This window comes from Liolophura sinensis, chromosome 1 (genome assembly GCF_032854445.1).
Source record: "Liolophura sinensis isolate JHLJ2023 chromosome 1, CUHK_Ljap_v2, whole genome shotgun sequence".
Classification (NCBI taxonomy): Eukaryota; Metazoa; Mollusca; class Polyplacophora; order Chitonida; family Chitonidae; genus Liolophura; species Liolophura sinensis.
This window is the reverse complement of record NC_088295.1, coordinates 14,693,053-14,711,994: the sequence shown is the minus strand read 5'-3', so window position 1 is coordinate 14,711,994 and position 18,942 is coordinate 14,693,053. Positions and strand designations below refer to the sequence as shown.

The window sequence follows — 18,942 nt, the reverse complement described above, 5'->3', positions numbered from 1 at the left end:
TCTAGTATCTGTTCTATACTCTTGTCATTCTTGTGTTCCCCCATCACCCACAACCAGTCCTTACCTTAACTCCTCAGCCTCCTTCTCCACCTGTATGATGTCCCTCTCCTGGGCCTCCTCCTCTAGTATCTGTTCTATACTCTTGTCATCCTTGTGTTCCTCCATTACCTAGACCCAGTCCTTACCTTAACTCCTCAGCCTCCTTCTCCACCTGTATGATGTCCCTCTCCTGAGCCTCGTCCTCCAGTATCTGTTCTATACTCTTGTCATCCTTATGTTACCCCATCACCCACAACCAGTCCTTACCTTAACTCCTCAGCCTCCTTCTCTGCCTGTTTGATGGCCCTCTCCTGGGCCTCCTCCTCTAGTTTATGTTCTATACTCTTGTCATCCTTGTGTTCCTCCATTACCTAGACCCAGTCCTTACCTTAACTCCTCAGCCTCCTTCTCTGCCTGTTTGATGGCCCTCTCCTGGGCCTCCTCCTCTAGTATCTGTTCTATACTCTTGTCATCCTTGTGTTCCCCCATTACCCAGACCCAGTCTTTACCATCAGAACCCTTTAGGAAACTCGTCTGCTTCTTATTGGAGCCTACAACAAAACAAACACATCCGAGCTACTAGATATCTGGGCAAGTTTTAAAGACAAAATCAATCAAGAAGGGGCTACATAAATCTACATAAATCATGAAATCAGCTAGTCTAAGTTGCAAATTTGACAGCAATTACGGAATTTAACCTGTCAAAGCAAACTTTGTCTGTGACAGATGGACAGGTGAACATTTCGTGTCCTTTCTTACATGGTAGTTCTCTGGATCATGTTCATCACCACAAATTAAGCACAGCTGATTAGTATATCTTATAATATTTTAGTGCATTATGAATGACATGGAACTGTAATTTTACAGTTGATATAGCATGATAAAACCAGAATTAAAGGAGAAGAAAATTTAAATATCAATCAAATACCATTGAAAAGAGTATGCATTTCCTCGCAGGTGCATGCCATAAAAAAATTCTAATATGTGCCTGAAGTTGTTAAAATATAAATAAAGTCAGCGCCAAAATCTGTTGTTGGTGACTCCATTTTGCCTAAGAACAAGTCTTGAAGTCTTCTGTGTTAGAAGGAGAATTGCTGTCGGAAACCGCCGAAGAGCAGTTTGTACATTTCTGGTAGAAGTCTTCTTCCCAGAAGGTAGCGAACAGTACAGTTCGTATTCCGTTTGACGATCGAGAAACCGGAATGTTGGACGTACGTTCCGAGTTTACACGAACAGGCCGGCAGTTTTAGCGACTTCCATTGGCTGAGACACAATACACCCCCAGCATAAATTACAGGGTGTTAAAGATTGAGGATGCAATGGACTCAGCGATTTACGCCACCTTTGCTGATTTCAGGCTTTACGTGTATGGCGAGGAAAATTGCAAATTATGTAACAGGCACCACCAGATATAAAAAAAAATGTGCTCTTTGTCATATTGTCATGTTTTTAAGTTTTCTTCTCCTTTAAAGACACATATCAACACCTTTATGCTACAACGCCTGCCACCTTTGCTAATTTCATGGCTGATTAATTCAAATTAGTTTTACATGGTGTTGATCAACGTTACACCGACTTGATCATTTATCACATTCACTCTATCCACCCTTCAGTAATCTGAATTAAAATACCAAAAAGTTAAAGACATGCTGATTTGCCTGTTACCACCAAAACTCAGCAATCATATTAAACAATTGAATACACATAACAATAAAGTATACACACCTGTAAAGTTTCCCAAACAGATATTTTCAATGACACATTCTTATCTTACAGAGTATAGCCATAAGAACAAATGTGGTAAAAGTGAACTCTAACTCCACAAATACATATGAATGGAGAATATGAGAACAGCTCTGCAATCACATACAAATGGCTGTATACTGAAATCTTTGTACACATGTCCCATACCCCATGTCCGTGTAGGTGACATTTGTCACTCAACACAGAGAAAACTGTCAAATTAAATTCAGTTTACATTCAGCAGAATCAGCATGTTTTTTAAAATAAAGAACACGCATAATTTTAAAATAGGAAATGGACTGCATGAAGTTGGTCAGTTTAATTGCACAAATGGGCCTTGAGCGTTGTCACTACAATTTGCTTGATAATTTTTTGGAAAGTTTACCTCAATAACATGCATGATTAATGGGTGCAAAGTCTGGTTATGAACCAGCTGGCTAATTATGGTTTATGGTGACCAGGCCAGGTCAATTGTGCTAATACTCCATGCAGTCGCTAAAGTGTGGGAGTCTGGCACACTGAGTTTACCAGGGTACATGTTCATAGGTATAGCTGGTAATTCCATGTATCCAGGGTACAGCTCTATAGGATAATCAATAAAAATATGTTTGCTTAGCACAACTCAAATGACCCTCTGAAATTATACTTACTCTAAGGTTAAATTGATCTTTTGATACAAAGTTTCTCTCCCTAAATGTTACTTTTAAAAAATTTGTACCAGTTCCATTAGCCAGAATAAAAATAATTAACAAACTGAGCTGTCCTATTTTATCGCACAGGGTCAGGGTACACCCAATAAAGAATTTCTGAAGGATGGCCTAGTCTCCAGCCCTCTCGCATATACACTTACATATGGCTGGAATGACAAACATGTTACCATCATCCAAATACATAGTATTCTTCTCTTCAGCCATAGCTACAATTAGCGGGGATCAAAATGTTGACTTTGTATTCATCATTACAATCCGTAGGGGAAATACAGCCCCTCCATCCAGTCCTAGGCTGGAATACAGCCTCTCCAACCAGTCCTAGGCCAGAATACAGCCTCTCCATCCAGTCCTAGGCTGGAATACAGCTTCTTCATCCAGTCCTAGGCTGGAATACAGCTTCTTCATCCAGTCCTAGGCTGGATACATAATAACAATACTTTATTTAATGAGACTGACACAATTAGTAGAGGACCAATATCACATCACGGGAATAGAGAAAACTGCAAGCGTTTAATCTATGTTGACTTAATTTACATAATATAATAATATATAATTTCAGTTCCAAGAAATAGGGGGAAATTTGTTAAGAAATTAATTGATTTTTCTTGCAATTTGCAGTCAGCTGTTTGTACACAAATCTATTAAATTATCCTATAAATCAGTAAGAACAATCTGCATAGTCAATGAACAAAACAGATGCAAAATTGCTTTTTAGTATGATTATACAAAAATAGTAACATTTGAATTCACATACTTGTACATACAGTATACTATTATGTCCTACTCAAAGGGACAAAACTCTTGGACTGAATCAAGCACAGTGTAAAATCCCGCAAACTCTATCATTGTGATACCTGCATGTTTAGGTATGTTTTCTGTCAGAACTAGGGAATTTCTAGAAGTGACAGCAATTAGGAACTGCTTGCTTGCACAATCGTACACAGTACTCTTTCCAATGATCCCTCTCATACCTGTTTTGACAATATTCACCATCTACATCATTGGTCCAGATCATTAATTGTAGTAATGACTGCTGAGCGTTAATGAAGCCTTAATTAGCTATAAATCTATTTTTAGATCTTAAAAAGATTACTGTGAAATTTATGTGTGCTCCTGCATGGTAGAGTATGCATATACTAAATAAATGGAGAATACACACAAAATATTACCCTTGCTACAGGATAAATTTGTAATTTTGAATATTTTCCTACAGACACAAAATGTATACACATTGTCATGATAAGTATGAAATCAGTGGTTTACAGTCAATTGTAAGGCCAACAAATAAGACCAGGTGACAAGTTCAGTAATTTGTGCTAGTATTAAGCTTTGATTGATTGATTGATAAATTTTTTTCTGCCACCAAAGCCTATTTTTGGAGACAATTAAATTCACAAAATATTATTTATCATCCCATATTCCAATCAAACCTTAAAAATGCCTTTCTAAAATGTAAAGAGCTTTCAGAATCAGGTAAAATGGGCAAGTTAGTCATGGATGAAATCTATTGTCATTCAGGGTAATTTGACAAATTCACTAAGTTATATTCAGTGAGCTTTTAAAAAATACTTTGCGTAGTTACATTAAACAAAAGTTTAATGAATTTCTGTTGACTGATTGAGTACCTGGAGTGAGATTGTAGAAAGGTCACATATGCTGTATTTACATGGACTTGTACTAAACTGTAGGAATGTTGACCCAGGAAGGTATTATATGTGGCTAGGGCATGCTACATGTGCACATAGTGACTATGTGTACATGTAGTACCTATAAATGACTCCGCACACTGTCCAGAGGACTGATACTATGGGGTTATGTTTATCAAGGTGCTCAGTTTTCAAGATGACCTAGTTTATATCAGTGTATCTGTAGGCCTATACATGTGGGGGTTTTTGTATCCTACACTGTCCCAGGGGACTCCATGGCTCAGTTGGTTAGCCCACTAGGCAGCCTTATGACCCAAGAGCCCCTCACCAAACACAGAGCTGATGCAGGGTCTCCACAGAGAGTGCTTTATAGAGCATCTGGGCCTGCAATGGCACTCACATATACAGCATGTAATTTGAATGAACAAAAATTTTGCACAAATAAAAACATTACAGAACACCATAAAATATTACTTTTTGTGCTGAATCTATTTCCCACCAGGATATTATCCTACTTTCCAAAAAGCCTAAACCACAGCTGTAGGTTTAACAACTCTGAGAATGAGCATTAAGATTAGGCATGAGGGTACGATGCATGCACATGCGCAAACAAAGCTGTAGTTTGTGGTAATTATAGATACATACTACCAAATCTGCAACAATATAACTTCTAATTATCATCCTACACACCTTTTCCATGTTTGAAAGATTTCTTTGTTTTTTCAGGTGGCTTGTTCTCTTCTTCCTCTTCTCTAACTTTCCAGCGCCGTACCTGTTCCTGAAAACACAAAATAATCCTCAAAATGAATTATCATGGAGATTAATGCATTCATCCTGTCTATATTATCTTCTGGTCATATATTACTGCTATATGTCAAAAACTGCTTTAATGACCAAATTCAATCAATTTCATGCATATGCCAAAATCCTTTCACCAACTTTCTTGGGTTTGGGCTCATATTTGATTCGTAATGCTCTATCTGCAAAACTCTTTCGCTCACTTCATTAAAAGTTCACACATGGAGTCACTTGTAGATCCTAAGCAATGCAATGTAATGTGGTCAGTTTACATAACATCTGACCTACTGTTACTCAAGGAAACATACTGCCAATGGCGACAAAAATGTGCTCTTATTGTAGGCGATTTACATATACATGGACAATATCATCTACATAGACTTCCACATCTACTGACATGTATCTGGCTTTACTGAACAATTAAGTGTTCAGTTTGATCCGGGGTTTCTGTTCTACCATCAACTCCCACAAGTCCCTGTTTTTATTTATTTTTTTTTAACGTAGTGGTATGACTTTTAATGAAAACCACTGTGCCACCGTCTTTGGTTTTTTTGTCGCAATATTTAGAGGACTGACTTTTTGGACTGGGTTACCTTCTCTTGTTGTCTACATAAAGGGAGATGTTAAGTAAACCTTGATTTATTTATTTACCTATTTGGTGTTTTATGCCATACTTAAGATTATTGAGACACAGTAATGTGTTTTAATTATGCGACCTACCCACCATGTAACTTCAGACCTGCAGTAAAGGTTGTTGGAAATTACAAATACTTTATAATATATTATAAATAATATTATCATTATATTATATTATTGATAGAAAAGAAGATGAAATTTAGTTTACTAGACTATGTTCGCTTATAATTAAATAAATAACTATAATTCGCTTTCAATCTATAATACTGTTCACATGTGCGATCCACCAGCGAACATTGCATTTTGAGAATCTTTGCGCTGTTGTTGGACGGACAGTTGTGACCAGTGACACATTTCAAACAGAATTCTCTAAACTGACATTTATAAAATAATCGTTTATTTTGATGAGCTGTGATGAAAAAAAGCTTTTAGTGCAGTTTCATGTGTAAAAGAAAATCCACAAGATCTTCAATGGATGCAAAATAAAATGTATTGCATAATTACTGTTTTCAGCCTTGAATACAGTGTGCATGTGTACAGTGTTATCAAGTCTCCAGGGACAAAATGATACAAATTGTTTGTACTCCACTACAATACATCTCTCAACATAGCAAATGGTAATATGGTGGACAATTTTTTTTAGTGCAGACTTGCCTGTAAAACATTGCACAAAATGCAACTGGAGTCATTTAGACTCCTGAGGTCTGATTATTATTACAATTAACATACAGCATCACTATGTTCATTTCTAGGATGTTAGAGGCCTATATGTCAGGCAGTCAGCTATAGTGGTTAAAAAATTAATATAACACATACTACTGAAATGCAGTAGGCAGGTTTGTCCCTCAACAACAGCATTGTAATGAGGGAAAGGTGTGCTGTGAATGAACAGGATATTTGTGTACCTTCCGGCAGTAGTGTGATGAAGACTCCAACTTGTGGGGGAGCTAAGCCTCCCTAAAACGATGCTTTTTGTCTATAGACCAAATGACATCGGCTGAGCGGTTTGAATAAAAATAAATACAGGACAACGTGCATTTTATCCCGAATTTATCACAATTTTTTTCAGCAGAAATGGCCTAAATTGCGGCTCCAGCAATATAACTGGCAAGAACTTCCGGGTTCTAGATGGCCCCTGGACCCTTCACGTAATGGGCTGGGACACTACTCTTGCTGCCTCAGCAACAAAACCCCCCTCCCCCACCCCAAATTTTATAATGTTATGCTGCTCCTGATGTGTACATGACATCTGCTTAAGATGCTCTCTCTATGTCCTGCTCTTATTACACTAGTGTAAACAAAACAAACTGATCATTACACGTACTTATATGGTTATTAAGAGATAATGTGATAAAACAATACTGATGCAACTGAATAAATCTTGAATAAATTACTGACACTAGAGATCAATTGTCTGCATGGTTTAACAGGTATTAATAATATTTAATATTCATGATCACCACTCCGGTGTAAATCTCCTTAGGGCTGAAACAACTAGAACAGAGTATGCCTGATGAAATATTATTAATTCCTTATTAACATGTCCACCTCTTAAATATGGCACGTATGGAATTTCACAACCATTGCTAAACATATACAGTACTTGTAAGCCCTGAGGTCTATACTCTAATGTATTTTATTTCATCTCCAAAATCAAAATTAAGACAAATGCATAGCTGAATACATGTATGGTACTATATACAGCTTATATGGCCATCAACAAATTTCAGTTTTTATGTTTATAAAAAAAACATTTTCTTTTATTTTCTTTTAGTTTCTGTTTTTTTGCAATAAAAGATATTGTACATATGTGCATCCTGCAGGCCATGATAGCCTACAAAGGTAGCTTACCTCTCTCATCTTACAGAATAAGATCTGCTTCTGGTCTTCTGAGAGCTCATCCAGTAAGTCTGGCTCAATGTACATTTCTCGTAGAATCTGTTGTAACATGGTGGGAGTCTGGGGAAGAAGAACATGACAGATTTACAGTCTGACAGGTGAGGTAACAAGGGCACCGGAAATTCAGGAATAATGATTATAATTGAATAATACTCATCTGATTTAAATGTATAAAATAAAAAAAACTCTTACAAGTAGTGAATCTACATGTGATGACACTGATCAACATTACCTGTATTGACACCTGTCAAGGATTGAACACAGATACAGGTGTGCAAACATAAAACACAGCCACAAGCTGCTGTATACAGACAGGTGTTGTGTGCCACGTTAGTCTACAGACATCCTACAGGTATACAGAGGGAATCTTCACATTTCACAATGACAGGTAAACACACACCTTGACATGTACACAAGCAGCCCCATGCACACTGCAGGCATGTCAAGTAGGAAGTGAAGTCGATATGAACAATCCCACCACACAGGCAGTGACTCCAGGGGCTCTTTCTGCTACATACATCTATGTGGTAAACACGTACACGTAAAACTGTTTATTTTGTACATAATGATGCTGCACAGCTATAGTTCAGAAGCAACACATACACGACTGCAAATAACCTCCTGTACAGGTATTTATACCCTGATCATGATTTTATCAGTCAGGCATGAAAGTACAGTGTTCATAGTCCATGGTGATATTAATTAGACTGACAAAGACATGGATTGGGAATATTAACCTTCAGTGTTTTGCACCAAGTAAATTACAGGCAAGTTCACCTTATATATTTATTCTGGTCTTAACCACAAACTAAATGATAATCCTATTTACACCTGCCATTATTGGACCCCCCACTGACTATGCTGATGTGTTGATTACAGTTGGGACCTTCATATACTCAACTGACCACTTTTGACTCCCACAGGTAATTCACTGTAATATGGCGACAACAGAACAACAAGGTAATAGTACCAAAAATAGTTTCAATTACACATCTTAAAAATGAGGGTGATGGTTACATATTTACAGAGCTTGTAAAAATATACCTCACGGCAGACATAAAAATGAATAAAAAAAACATGTCAATGAAAGGGTTGGAAACTTATTATAACCTCCTGATTACTTGTTATTGTGGTATATACGTGCCTAGTGGAGTACCAGTACCACAGCCTGTGTGTGTTAAAGTGTATTAACCATCCCCATACAACCATTAGATATCCTCACATCCAGAAGTCATTCAAACTACAGTAAATCATCTAAAAAATCAACCATAAAAATTTTGTGAATTTTCTGAAGCAAATAAATGTCATAAAATATTTCTTTTGGTGTATTAATTTGTATTATGATCTCATGTTTCCGGCAAACTGCAAAGCACCTAGTTGTATCTAATATCAACAGGAATGAGGACAAATGTGCGGCTTAGTCACAAACAGAAGTTTAGGTCGTTTTACATCAACACAGCCTTTATCAACATGTAAATAGGTCAGGTATTTCTACTGACATTTAAAATAATTTATTTTCTCACCTTTTTTACATATAAAATTGCAGCTTTTGCTGAAAATTATGCAACTGAATAATCATATTCTGAACATAAGAATTCATCATGTGCATGTACAACATTTATATACATTTGTACGTAGCATTAATTTTTAGGGGGGATATACATGTACAAAAAATTACCCCGCTTGACAACTTAAGAAAGGGTTGACAAAAAGCGGTCAGCAGAGGTAACTGGAGTGGAAAGTTGATCTGTCTTCTGTTATTTGATTGGCTGGTTATTAGAAAGTCAGTACATTAACATCTTGAAAATGATCCAAGAATCTAGTTCAAACCCAGATACATGTAAAAACATGTGCATGTGTATACAAAACCGTGATGATAAAGGTGCGAGTGATTTACTATCTATGAAAGAAGTATGCTTGGAATTCAAAGCTGACTTGGACTTAGATACATGTAGACAGAACTAAGAGGCCATTACCTGATACGGATTGAGAAAAAAAAAATCTTTTCATTGAATTACTTATTTATTTGATTGGTGTTTTACGCAATATGATGGCGTTTTATGCAATTTGGTGTTTTACGCAATACTCAAGAATATTGCCCTATTGCGGCCAGCATTATATGGCGGGAGGAAACCAGGAAAAGCCCACAGGAAACCCTCAACCATCTGCAGGTTTCTGCAGACCTACCCACGTAAGACATTACAGCAAGTCAGCATGAGCTGGACTTGAACTTACAAGGTGAGCATAATTTAAAGAAGCCAACTCACAGTAACTAATTATTAATTAAGGATGAAAGATAGAGATGAAACAACTTTTTGGGTCATAGCTAGGAAGCCCTATATGAAGGGTATTTGCACATTCTGTCATATAACAACATATCAGTTAACATCTTTCAATTTGCTCGCAGGCTATTTAAGCTTGCTAGACACACTTGCTTTTCTTATACTGAATGTCGCTTTAAAATGGGCATGTTTGTGAGGTAATCTCTGCATTATCCATATTATAACACTATCAGCAATTTGAACAAGAGATAATGTTCTCAATGTCACATGACATTAATGCACCATACCAGTGCTACATGGAATTCTCAACAGGCTATTAACTCCAAACAAAAACATTACCTGTGATCTACATGTACATATCTACACTTAGCAAGTCTAGCACATGTTACTTTTGCTGTACATATAACATTACTGATGATGGCGCATATAGCTTCTTCCACATCCACTATGAATGGTGAATAGCACTGCTTCTACATGGATAATTAACTGTTCATATCACTAACTTTACACATACAATGAACGTACATGCAGCACTACTCTGACTTGCACTATGTATGAGTAGGTCTACCACTACATGTAGGTCTACATGCACTAAAGATGATGTGTACCACTATCTTTACGTGCTCTATGCATTATGCGTATCCCTACATGCACTATGGAATATGTGTACAACCATCACTACATGCACTATAAGCAAGATGTGTATCACTATCACTACATGCACTATAAGGATGAGGTGTACCACTATCACCACATGCTCTATGCATGATGTGTACTACTGACCCTTCATGCACTACTGAAGATGTGTACCACCATCACTACATGCACTATAAGCAAGATGTGTATCACTATCACTACATGCACTTTAAGGATGATGTGTACCACTATCTCTACATCCTCTATGCATGATGTGTACCACTGTCCTTACGTTCACTATGGACGATGTGTACCATTGTCATGCAAGGTGTAAGGATGATGTGTACCACCATCACTATGTGCTCTATGGATATGTATACCACTTCACTGCTTGCACTATGGATGATGTGTACCACTATCACTGCTTGCATTATGGATGATGTGTACCATTGTTCTACAGGCTGTAAGGACGATGTGTACCACCATTACTACGTGCACTATGGATGATGTGTACCACTATCACTACTTGCATTATGGATGATGTGTACCACTACCAATGCTTGCATTATGGATGATGTGTACCACTATCACTGCTTGCATTATGGATGATGTGTACCACTATCACTTCTTGCATTATGCATGATGTGTACCATTGTTCTACAGGCTGTAAGGATGATGTGTACTACCATCACTAAGTGCACTATGGATGATGTGTACTGTTGTTCTACAGACTGTAAGGACGATGTGTACCACCATCACTACATCCACTATGGATGATGTGTACCACTATCACTACTTGCATTATGGATGATGTGTACCACTATCCCTACATATACTATGAATGATGCATACAGCTCTACCGATAACTCCACTGTATAATTAATAATGCACAGCTCTCCTATACATGCACTATATAAGGTGTATACAGTGCTCCTTCTACTGGCAATATGCATATTTTTTGTCGAACTACCTCTGCCTGCATTATGATTGGTATATAGCACCCCTTCTGCATGAATCTACTATGAATGGTGTATAGCGCCAAATGCACTAAATGCATGCTTGACTTATTTGTTCATTTATCTGCTTGGCGTTTTACGCCATACTCAAGCATACTAAGGGCCTATATGACACATACAGCCATCATTACAATGCAAGGACACCAAGAAGAGCTAACGAGAAGCCTATGACCATCTGCAGGTTGCTGGAAGACCTTTCAACATACAACCAGATAGGAAGCCAGCATAACTTAAGCTCACAGCCACTGTATTGAAGTACTAGAGCTGTGCACCCTTTAAATGCACCATGAATTGTGCATACCTTATAGCTCTAACTGTACGTGACACACATACAAATGATGCATGGCACTACCTCTCCATGCACTATGAATAGCACATAACACTTAACCTCTGCCAATGTGAACTGCACAGCACTGCCTGTATATGTACCATGAATAAATCATTAAACAGTGCATAGCACTACCTCTCCATGCACTATGAACAGTACATCACACTTAACCTCTGCCAATGTGAACTGCACAGCACTGCCTGTATATGTACCATGAATAAGTCATTAAACAGTGCATAGCACTACCTCTCCATGCACTATGAACAGTTCATCACACTTAACCTCTGCCAATGTGAACTGCACAGCACTGCCTGTATATGTACCATGAATAAGTCATTAAACAGTGCATAGCACTACCTCTCCATGCACTATGAATAGTTCATCACACTTAACCTATGCCAATGTGAACTGCACAGCACTGCCTGTATATGTACCATGAATAAGTCATTAAACAGTGCATAGCACTACCTCTCCATGCACTATGAATAGTTCATCACACTTAACCTCTGCCAATGTGAACTGCACAGCACTGCCTGTGTATGTACCATGAATTAAGCCATTCAACAGTGCATAGCACTACCTCACTAGATTGTCGGGAAATAAAACATTGTATATAACATTACTGCATGTAAATGATAGATCAAGTATAGTTAAAGCAGGTACGAAAGTTTCTTGTGACATCTGCGTTCTGCCAGGCTGAGGTAGTAAAGTCTAAACTTCTTATTTACATACTGCCCCAGGCCATTTGTGTGTGATATTGGATCTCTAGGGCTGATTAACATTCCAGATAACAATGGTGATTACAATATCAGTTGGTTATGAACCTATGCCCTATGGGTATAATGGTTGGCACTCACAATACTTGTATGTACAGCCAGTCCATGTATGCATTCATTTTCATGTCCTTTTATAAACATATGAACACAATGAGGCAGCAAATTCATTTAAAAGATGGAAGTAAACCATTACCTACATGTACATATGTCCATCATTTTGGACAACAAAGGCACTTCATAAGTTTGCTTCAGCAGATGTAATGTTCATGTTCAAATGAATCTTTACAGAAGGAACACTTTAATTTGTTATTTCCTGCTGATGTACACAAACTACCAGGACTTACACAGTATACATGTAGGCCTACATGAAGTTACTATCTAGTTGGTAACCATGCACCCAGTGCACTGCAGTGGTAGTGAAAAATGGCAACTTATACAGAGATTAACTGAGGCTGTCATTTGTGAAACCAGATATCATGACATTCTAAGTAGCTTCTGACAACAGATCTACATGCATGCAATTTCAGATCTTTAATTAGTAAACAATGGGAATGAAACGCCCAGCTGATTTTCCACCACTGAACAGGTTCTATATGCAGATACGATGTTTCTAGCTCTGCTGACAACTGCGTATGCCTACGTTTCTACCATAGGCGGCCTACAAATTACACTTGTATTACTGTTGTAGGTATAGGTACCTTTCATGAATATTCAAATACATCTATATACGGTAAATGTACATGGAAGACTTATGGAAAAAAAAATGAAACATACTTATACTGAAGTTCAATATTGATAGTGTAAATAACTGATGGCCATAAAGGCATGTATGGCCATCATTCAAATGTCTTTTCCAAAGGGTAAAATTGTGAAATTGTCAGTAATGTTTACTTTTTTTATTTCACACTGACACATAACATGTATGAAGAATAAAAAAATAATAATAATATCTTTATTTATCAAAGGTAGCTCAGTCAATTTACAAAGAAACTGTTCTTCACCAAGGCCTTCACAGACAAAACAATATATCGGAAACATGTACTTCAGAGTCCTATCAAAAAATATATCAATATATATAAAACAACATAAAACATCATCTAGTTCAAAAGGTGAACTTAAATACATGCATACACAACTTGAATACATTCACACACAAAAAAGTAACAACCCCAAAACAACCTATAACTCTGTCACGACAAATGTCCCAACCACCAGTTTATATTGTTCTCCCATATCTCTGGCACTGCTACACAGTGCATAGTTTTGCACTAAAGGTCAAGGATACTTTAAATTAAAATGCATAATTATTACAGTTAACTAATTGTTCTAAGCATTCTAAAGGTTTTTTTGGAACTATAATTAATGTTATTAAGTTATGACAAAGATCAGGACTAGAAATATCATAAGAGCATAAATTACATGTGTATTTCACATTATTCAGATACTTACATGTACAGTATGAAATAAAAATAATTAGTGATTACATGTTTTGTACAATAGAAACTAAAATATCTGGGTGATGACGAGGGTTTTAATGAAATAACCTATTTTCCTATAGCCTTCAGTAGGCCGACAATGAGCAAAACTTACCATGTACAGACAGTCTTCATAGAAATAAGCCATTATGAAGTTTTATGTTTTTGTCACTTTAAAAAGTGGTAACTGCCCAAAAATTATCCTGATCCAAGAAAATCCAGTACAATCCTTACAAGTGTGTAGATACTTGATGGTTAAAAATTCAACCCTGAATTACAAGTACACCATGTTCTACCTCTACCTTCACCTGACACATCACGTCTTTAACCAGGGCCACAGCAGAATAGCAAACCAGAACGCCCAGTGTCAAAATATGTCAAAATAAAACTTTCCCCTAGGTGCCTCAAAATTTAACTGGCATTATTAATTATAACCCAGGGTTGATAACTGTTGTTACAGCTGAGTGAGCCAGACAAAGACAAGGTGAAGTAGACACAAGACCTGAAGCAGTTAGGGCTCTAGGAAAGGGCTGGGCTGAAAGTAATCAGCCTTAAAGACAAAAGGCAAATCTGTCCACAAAGGTAATGACCCATTACTGCCTCTAGCTTCAAATTAAAATGATCTAAGAGACAGAAATAGCTTTTACACATGTTTGCTTTATGGGAGGAGGGGGGTTGACATGTGGACATACATGTATCAAAATGATTAGTCTGAATATCCTCACTAACATGTGAGCTTCACAAGTAAACCTCCGTACTTCCAACAAATAATACAGGTGTATTCAGTGTTTCAGCATCTTTACCATCTATACTGCAATACCTGGTGCCTAAAATGATCATCACTGATCAACCATCCAAGATGTGCATGTTTACAATCATTACTGATCAACCTCTATATTCCAGGTCACCAGCATACAGGTGAGAACATTATCTTACAACCTAAAATTCAACCCAAGACTAAAATGCATATTTTGCCTCATTCTGACTGTTCTATTGATCATTAAAAAGTGTTTTGAAGTTTGTTTAGAAGGTAGGATAATATCCTACAGGAAAGATGTTTCAACACTTAAAGCAGTATTTCCTCTCATTTGCTTACCTCTGAAAAAGAAATTTTTGGGAGACAAAATTTTAGGTTATTTACCTATTGATTCATCACGTAACATATTCTAGGTGATATCAATACCTTGAATAATTTATATATTAAATGTGTTTTTGTTTTCTGTACTTGTTTAGATGCACACAGTATGTAATGCAGGTGATCTTATTTTAATAATTTGTTAACATCCTGTATTTTTATTCATCTATACCATGTAGGTCTTTCAGTTTTTCCTATATTTTGAAAAATCACAACCTAAGTGTGATATCATCAGTATGCATGTGCAGAAGTTCCTTTAATTCCTCAACTGTTTGCATGCACAAGAACAACTTTCATAGCAATTTTTGCACATTTTTAATTTGATTTTGGGGCCAAAACTACGCTGGTCAGATTGGCCAATTTTAAGGCTTCAAAAACAGTATAATTTCACCAGTGTATACAAAATACTCCCTTCAGAATATGCTTGAATAAACAACTTTAATATCTGCAAGCACATGGAAATGTTGAAGAATTACAGTATCTGTATGTATGTTGATATCTCAGGCCTGACGACTTAAGGCTGGTGTGTTAGATGTAAACCAAATTTTTCAACAGTGACGATTATTTTGACCATTTTCCAATAGAGTCTTACATTTTAATACCTTTCTACAGGTCTAAAATTTGTCCAAAATCTCAAAATTAATTATCAGTTATCTTAACTTGTCAAAAAATATTACACCTGATAACTTGGCCAAAAAAAAAATCACAAATGATAACTTGACAAAAAAAAAATCACACCTGCTAACTTAACAAAAAAACATCACACCTGATAATTTGACAAAAAAAACACCACACCTGATAACTGGACAAACTAACATCATCACTGCTCTAAGAATGATACTGTCTTAGTTGTTATCTGATCCGCAAATCCTGTTCAAATTCCATTGCCTTGTAAGACCTGTTTCCGTGTCAAGATTATAATATTTGATTAATGCAGAGACATAAGTAAGGAATAAGTTAAGTTTGTTTTATCAAGTAAAACTGTCTCGGATACAACTGAAGGACTTCCTGTATCTAGCCTTTAAACCTCATAATTATATACTTTGCTTCAGATGATCATGGTCTTTATGATACTGCCTAAATTCTCATATGCTGCAGATATGATACTTCAGATCACATGCAATAGTAACAGTCAAAAACATGATAAAAGAACCATAAGTACTTGTATATGTACAAATATTTATTATCCAGGGGTGGTCTATACATAGTGATATAGTGTCAAGTTAAACCTTGTCGCAGACATAGAGACAGGGACTATAGGGAGCTGTTCTGTTATCCTCCCACTGGAGAATCTGAAGGGGTGAAAATCAAGGTATAAGAAAAATCATATCAAAAATATAAGAAAATCAGCTTTCCAGACTTCTCTCTGGTATCTGGTTTGTAAAAGTAATGATTTCAAAGAATGTGCTTGCTTAGTTTTGTTTTCTACTGATCATACAGTAGTAATGTGGTATACCTCAAGAGTTGTTGTTTCCACTCACACATGTCATACTTTTAATTGTTATGTCTTACACCCCAGTTTATTCCAATTTTAAACCTGATGAAAAATGTAATACTGTGTAATGCCTGGAACTAATTAGTCCCAGGTAACACTTCATGTACATGATAATGGGGACACTATAAATATTACCATTTCAGGTGAAAGGAATATCAACTCAATACCATGGGAAACAACCCTTGTCTTGAGACTTTAGGTATGATATAAATGAATTTGTTTGCCAACCACAGTAAATTCTATACACATTCTTGCCAATCCTATGAAAAGACATCCATTTATACATCTGAAATCAAAACACTCAGATTCCTTGCAATACATTACCTGGCCCGAGATCATGATACGATCTAAGACTTTAGTAAAAATTTGAATCATTAAATTCGGCATATTCCTTTCCTTTATTTCACCTAAAATTTCTTCTACAATAGCTTACCCAGAATTTACACTGTCACGCAATATTTCGACTGTGTTACTTCAGAAATGACAATTTTGAAGTGATTTGAAGTTTTGATTTCAGTCTAAGATCGTTTTGGGGATTCTGGGCCCAGGTATATTAAGAGGTAACTTCTCATACATGTACACAGATGAACATGAATTAATGGTTATATGTATTATCCAAGTCAGCTTAAACTGATCTGTTTGCTAACAAGATAAATTTACTGAAAATGCATAGTGTGTTTTCCAAATACTACATGCACATAATATATTTGATAGAGCAATTTAGTCTTGTTGGTTTCATCCCTGCCAAATGCAGACCTACATATTCCTTACACCAGTTAAGGTAAATGATCAACTTTAAACGTTAAAAAATTACAGATATTCTGACTGAAGAGAACTGATTAGTAATATCACATAATTCACATAATTTAGATTTTATCTGCATGGTCACAGTTAAAAAAAGAGAAAATTTACTGTATTTTACGGAATAAACATATTCTGGTATGTAACTTTATTAATACTTTTGCAATTTCATGTATGAGTAAATTTTCCAATTTTAGAATTTTTAACACTAAGTCTATGGTTTAGATATACAAATAATGAAAATTTAACATATACAAGTACATCATATAAATCTTATATACATACATATATACTTTGCATACGCACTGTAGGCCTATAAACAAGATCAAACACAAGGAAGTTATCATATCATATGACACTGTCAATTCCCACAAGGCCATGCAATCATTGTCTTCAATTACTATTGCCTAAAATATTACATTCCGGTTTTTTAATTTCTCTACCAGACATAGATGTGATAGCTGATACTCCAAAAGTGGGAGAAAAAAAAGAAAATTTATGTGCCACAAGTTTGGACTTCGAGGTAAAACATGTTAAAATATGAAATATATATATAAAGAATATAAAATCAGTGTAGACCTATTTGCAGTACCGCTAAGTTATAAATATTGCCTGTAGGCCTACAGTGCTGGTACGTTGGCTTACATTTGTATCAGATGTTAAACGCAGTAAGCGAAAACCTACCTAGTTTGCATAAAAAGAAACAGGTAAATGATTCAACTGAAAAGGAAAAGCCCATACTTTGATCAAATATTGCGAAACGTTACTTTGGGCTAGTTTAAAGTTTGACTCATTTGATGTAGGACGTGCCGTGACGTCTGACGCTGTCAGTGACGGGCAATAGAGTCATAGATACAAGGCGAAAACATTTATGTTCATTTCTCCATTAAGTTGTTGACATCTCCTACTACTTCTACAAACGGATAATTTTTACCTTACCCTTTTCTTCGTCGTAACAGGTGGGCAAAGTTATGAAGAGAAATGATGTTTTTTTTATCACAGGAACGGTGTGATATGTTCGCACTGATCGGTGCAGTCCACCATGTTGTTTACCGCTTGACGCGTCCGATGTACACCTAAGGGAGACTACTTTGTATGTAGGATGACCTTGCACCCCTACCCCCTGGTGAGACAAGTAATCACGCTCTGTACAAAATGTCATTAGTCACTCCCATGTATTGACCAATATGTTGTAGATCTTCTGATGGAATTTTATACACACTTCATTTTATGGCCACGGAATATCAAAGATACCCGTTTGGGCAGTTTAAAATTTAATTTATGAAGCGAGTTTTGAGTAAGCAAGATAATGCCATATCCCCCATAGAACGGACCATTGGGCGCTAATATATATGGCATGCATGTAGCCTATATGTATAATATATAAATTATATAGCCTATATACTTGGGCAAGTTAGTCAGTACCCTTAACTTATTTTTTGTTATGACGTTACTAAAAATGGTTAAAGGAAAAACAGTTGGTCAGTATATTACTTTATAAACAAACTAGGCCTATATTTTTCTTTG

At 36.3% G+C, this 18,942-nt stretch overlaps 1 protein-coding gene across 1 annotated transcript in view; it reads right to left on the bottom strand.

Annotated features, from left to right (window-relative positions):
* Positions 1-18,490, bottom strand: part of LOC135471980 (SH2 domain-containing protein 4B-like) — a 31,215-nt gene extending 12,725 nt beyond the window's left edge. The window contains exons 1-4 of the mRNA XM_064751451.1: positions 18,355-18,490; positions 7,424-7,531; positions 4,829-4,916; positions 428-590 (exon numbers count right to left, since the gene is read on the bottom strand). Of these exons, the coding sequence (XP_064607521.1) occupies positions 428-590; positions 4,829-4,916; positions 7,424-7,522 (350 nt within the window). The 5' untranslated portion in view covers positions 7,523-7,531; positions 18,355-18,490. The remainder of the gene's footprint in view (positions 1-427; positions 591-4,828; positions 4,917-7,423; positions 7,532-18,354) is intronic.
* Between the last annotated feature and the right edge of the window lie 452 nt (positions 18,491-18,942).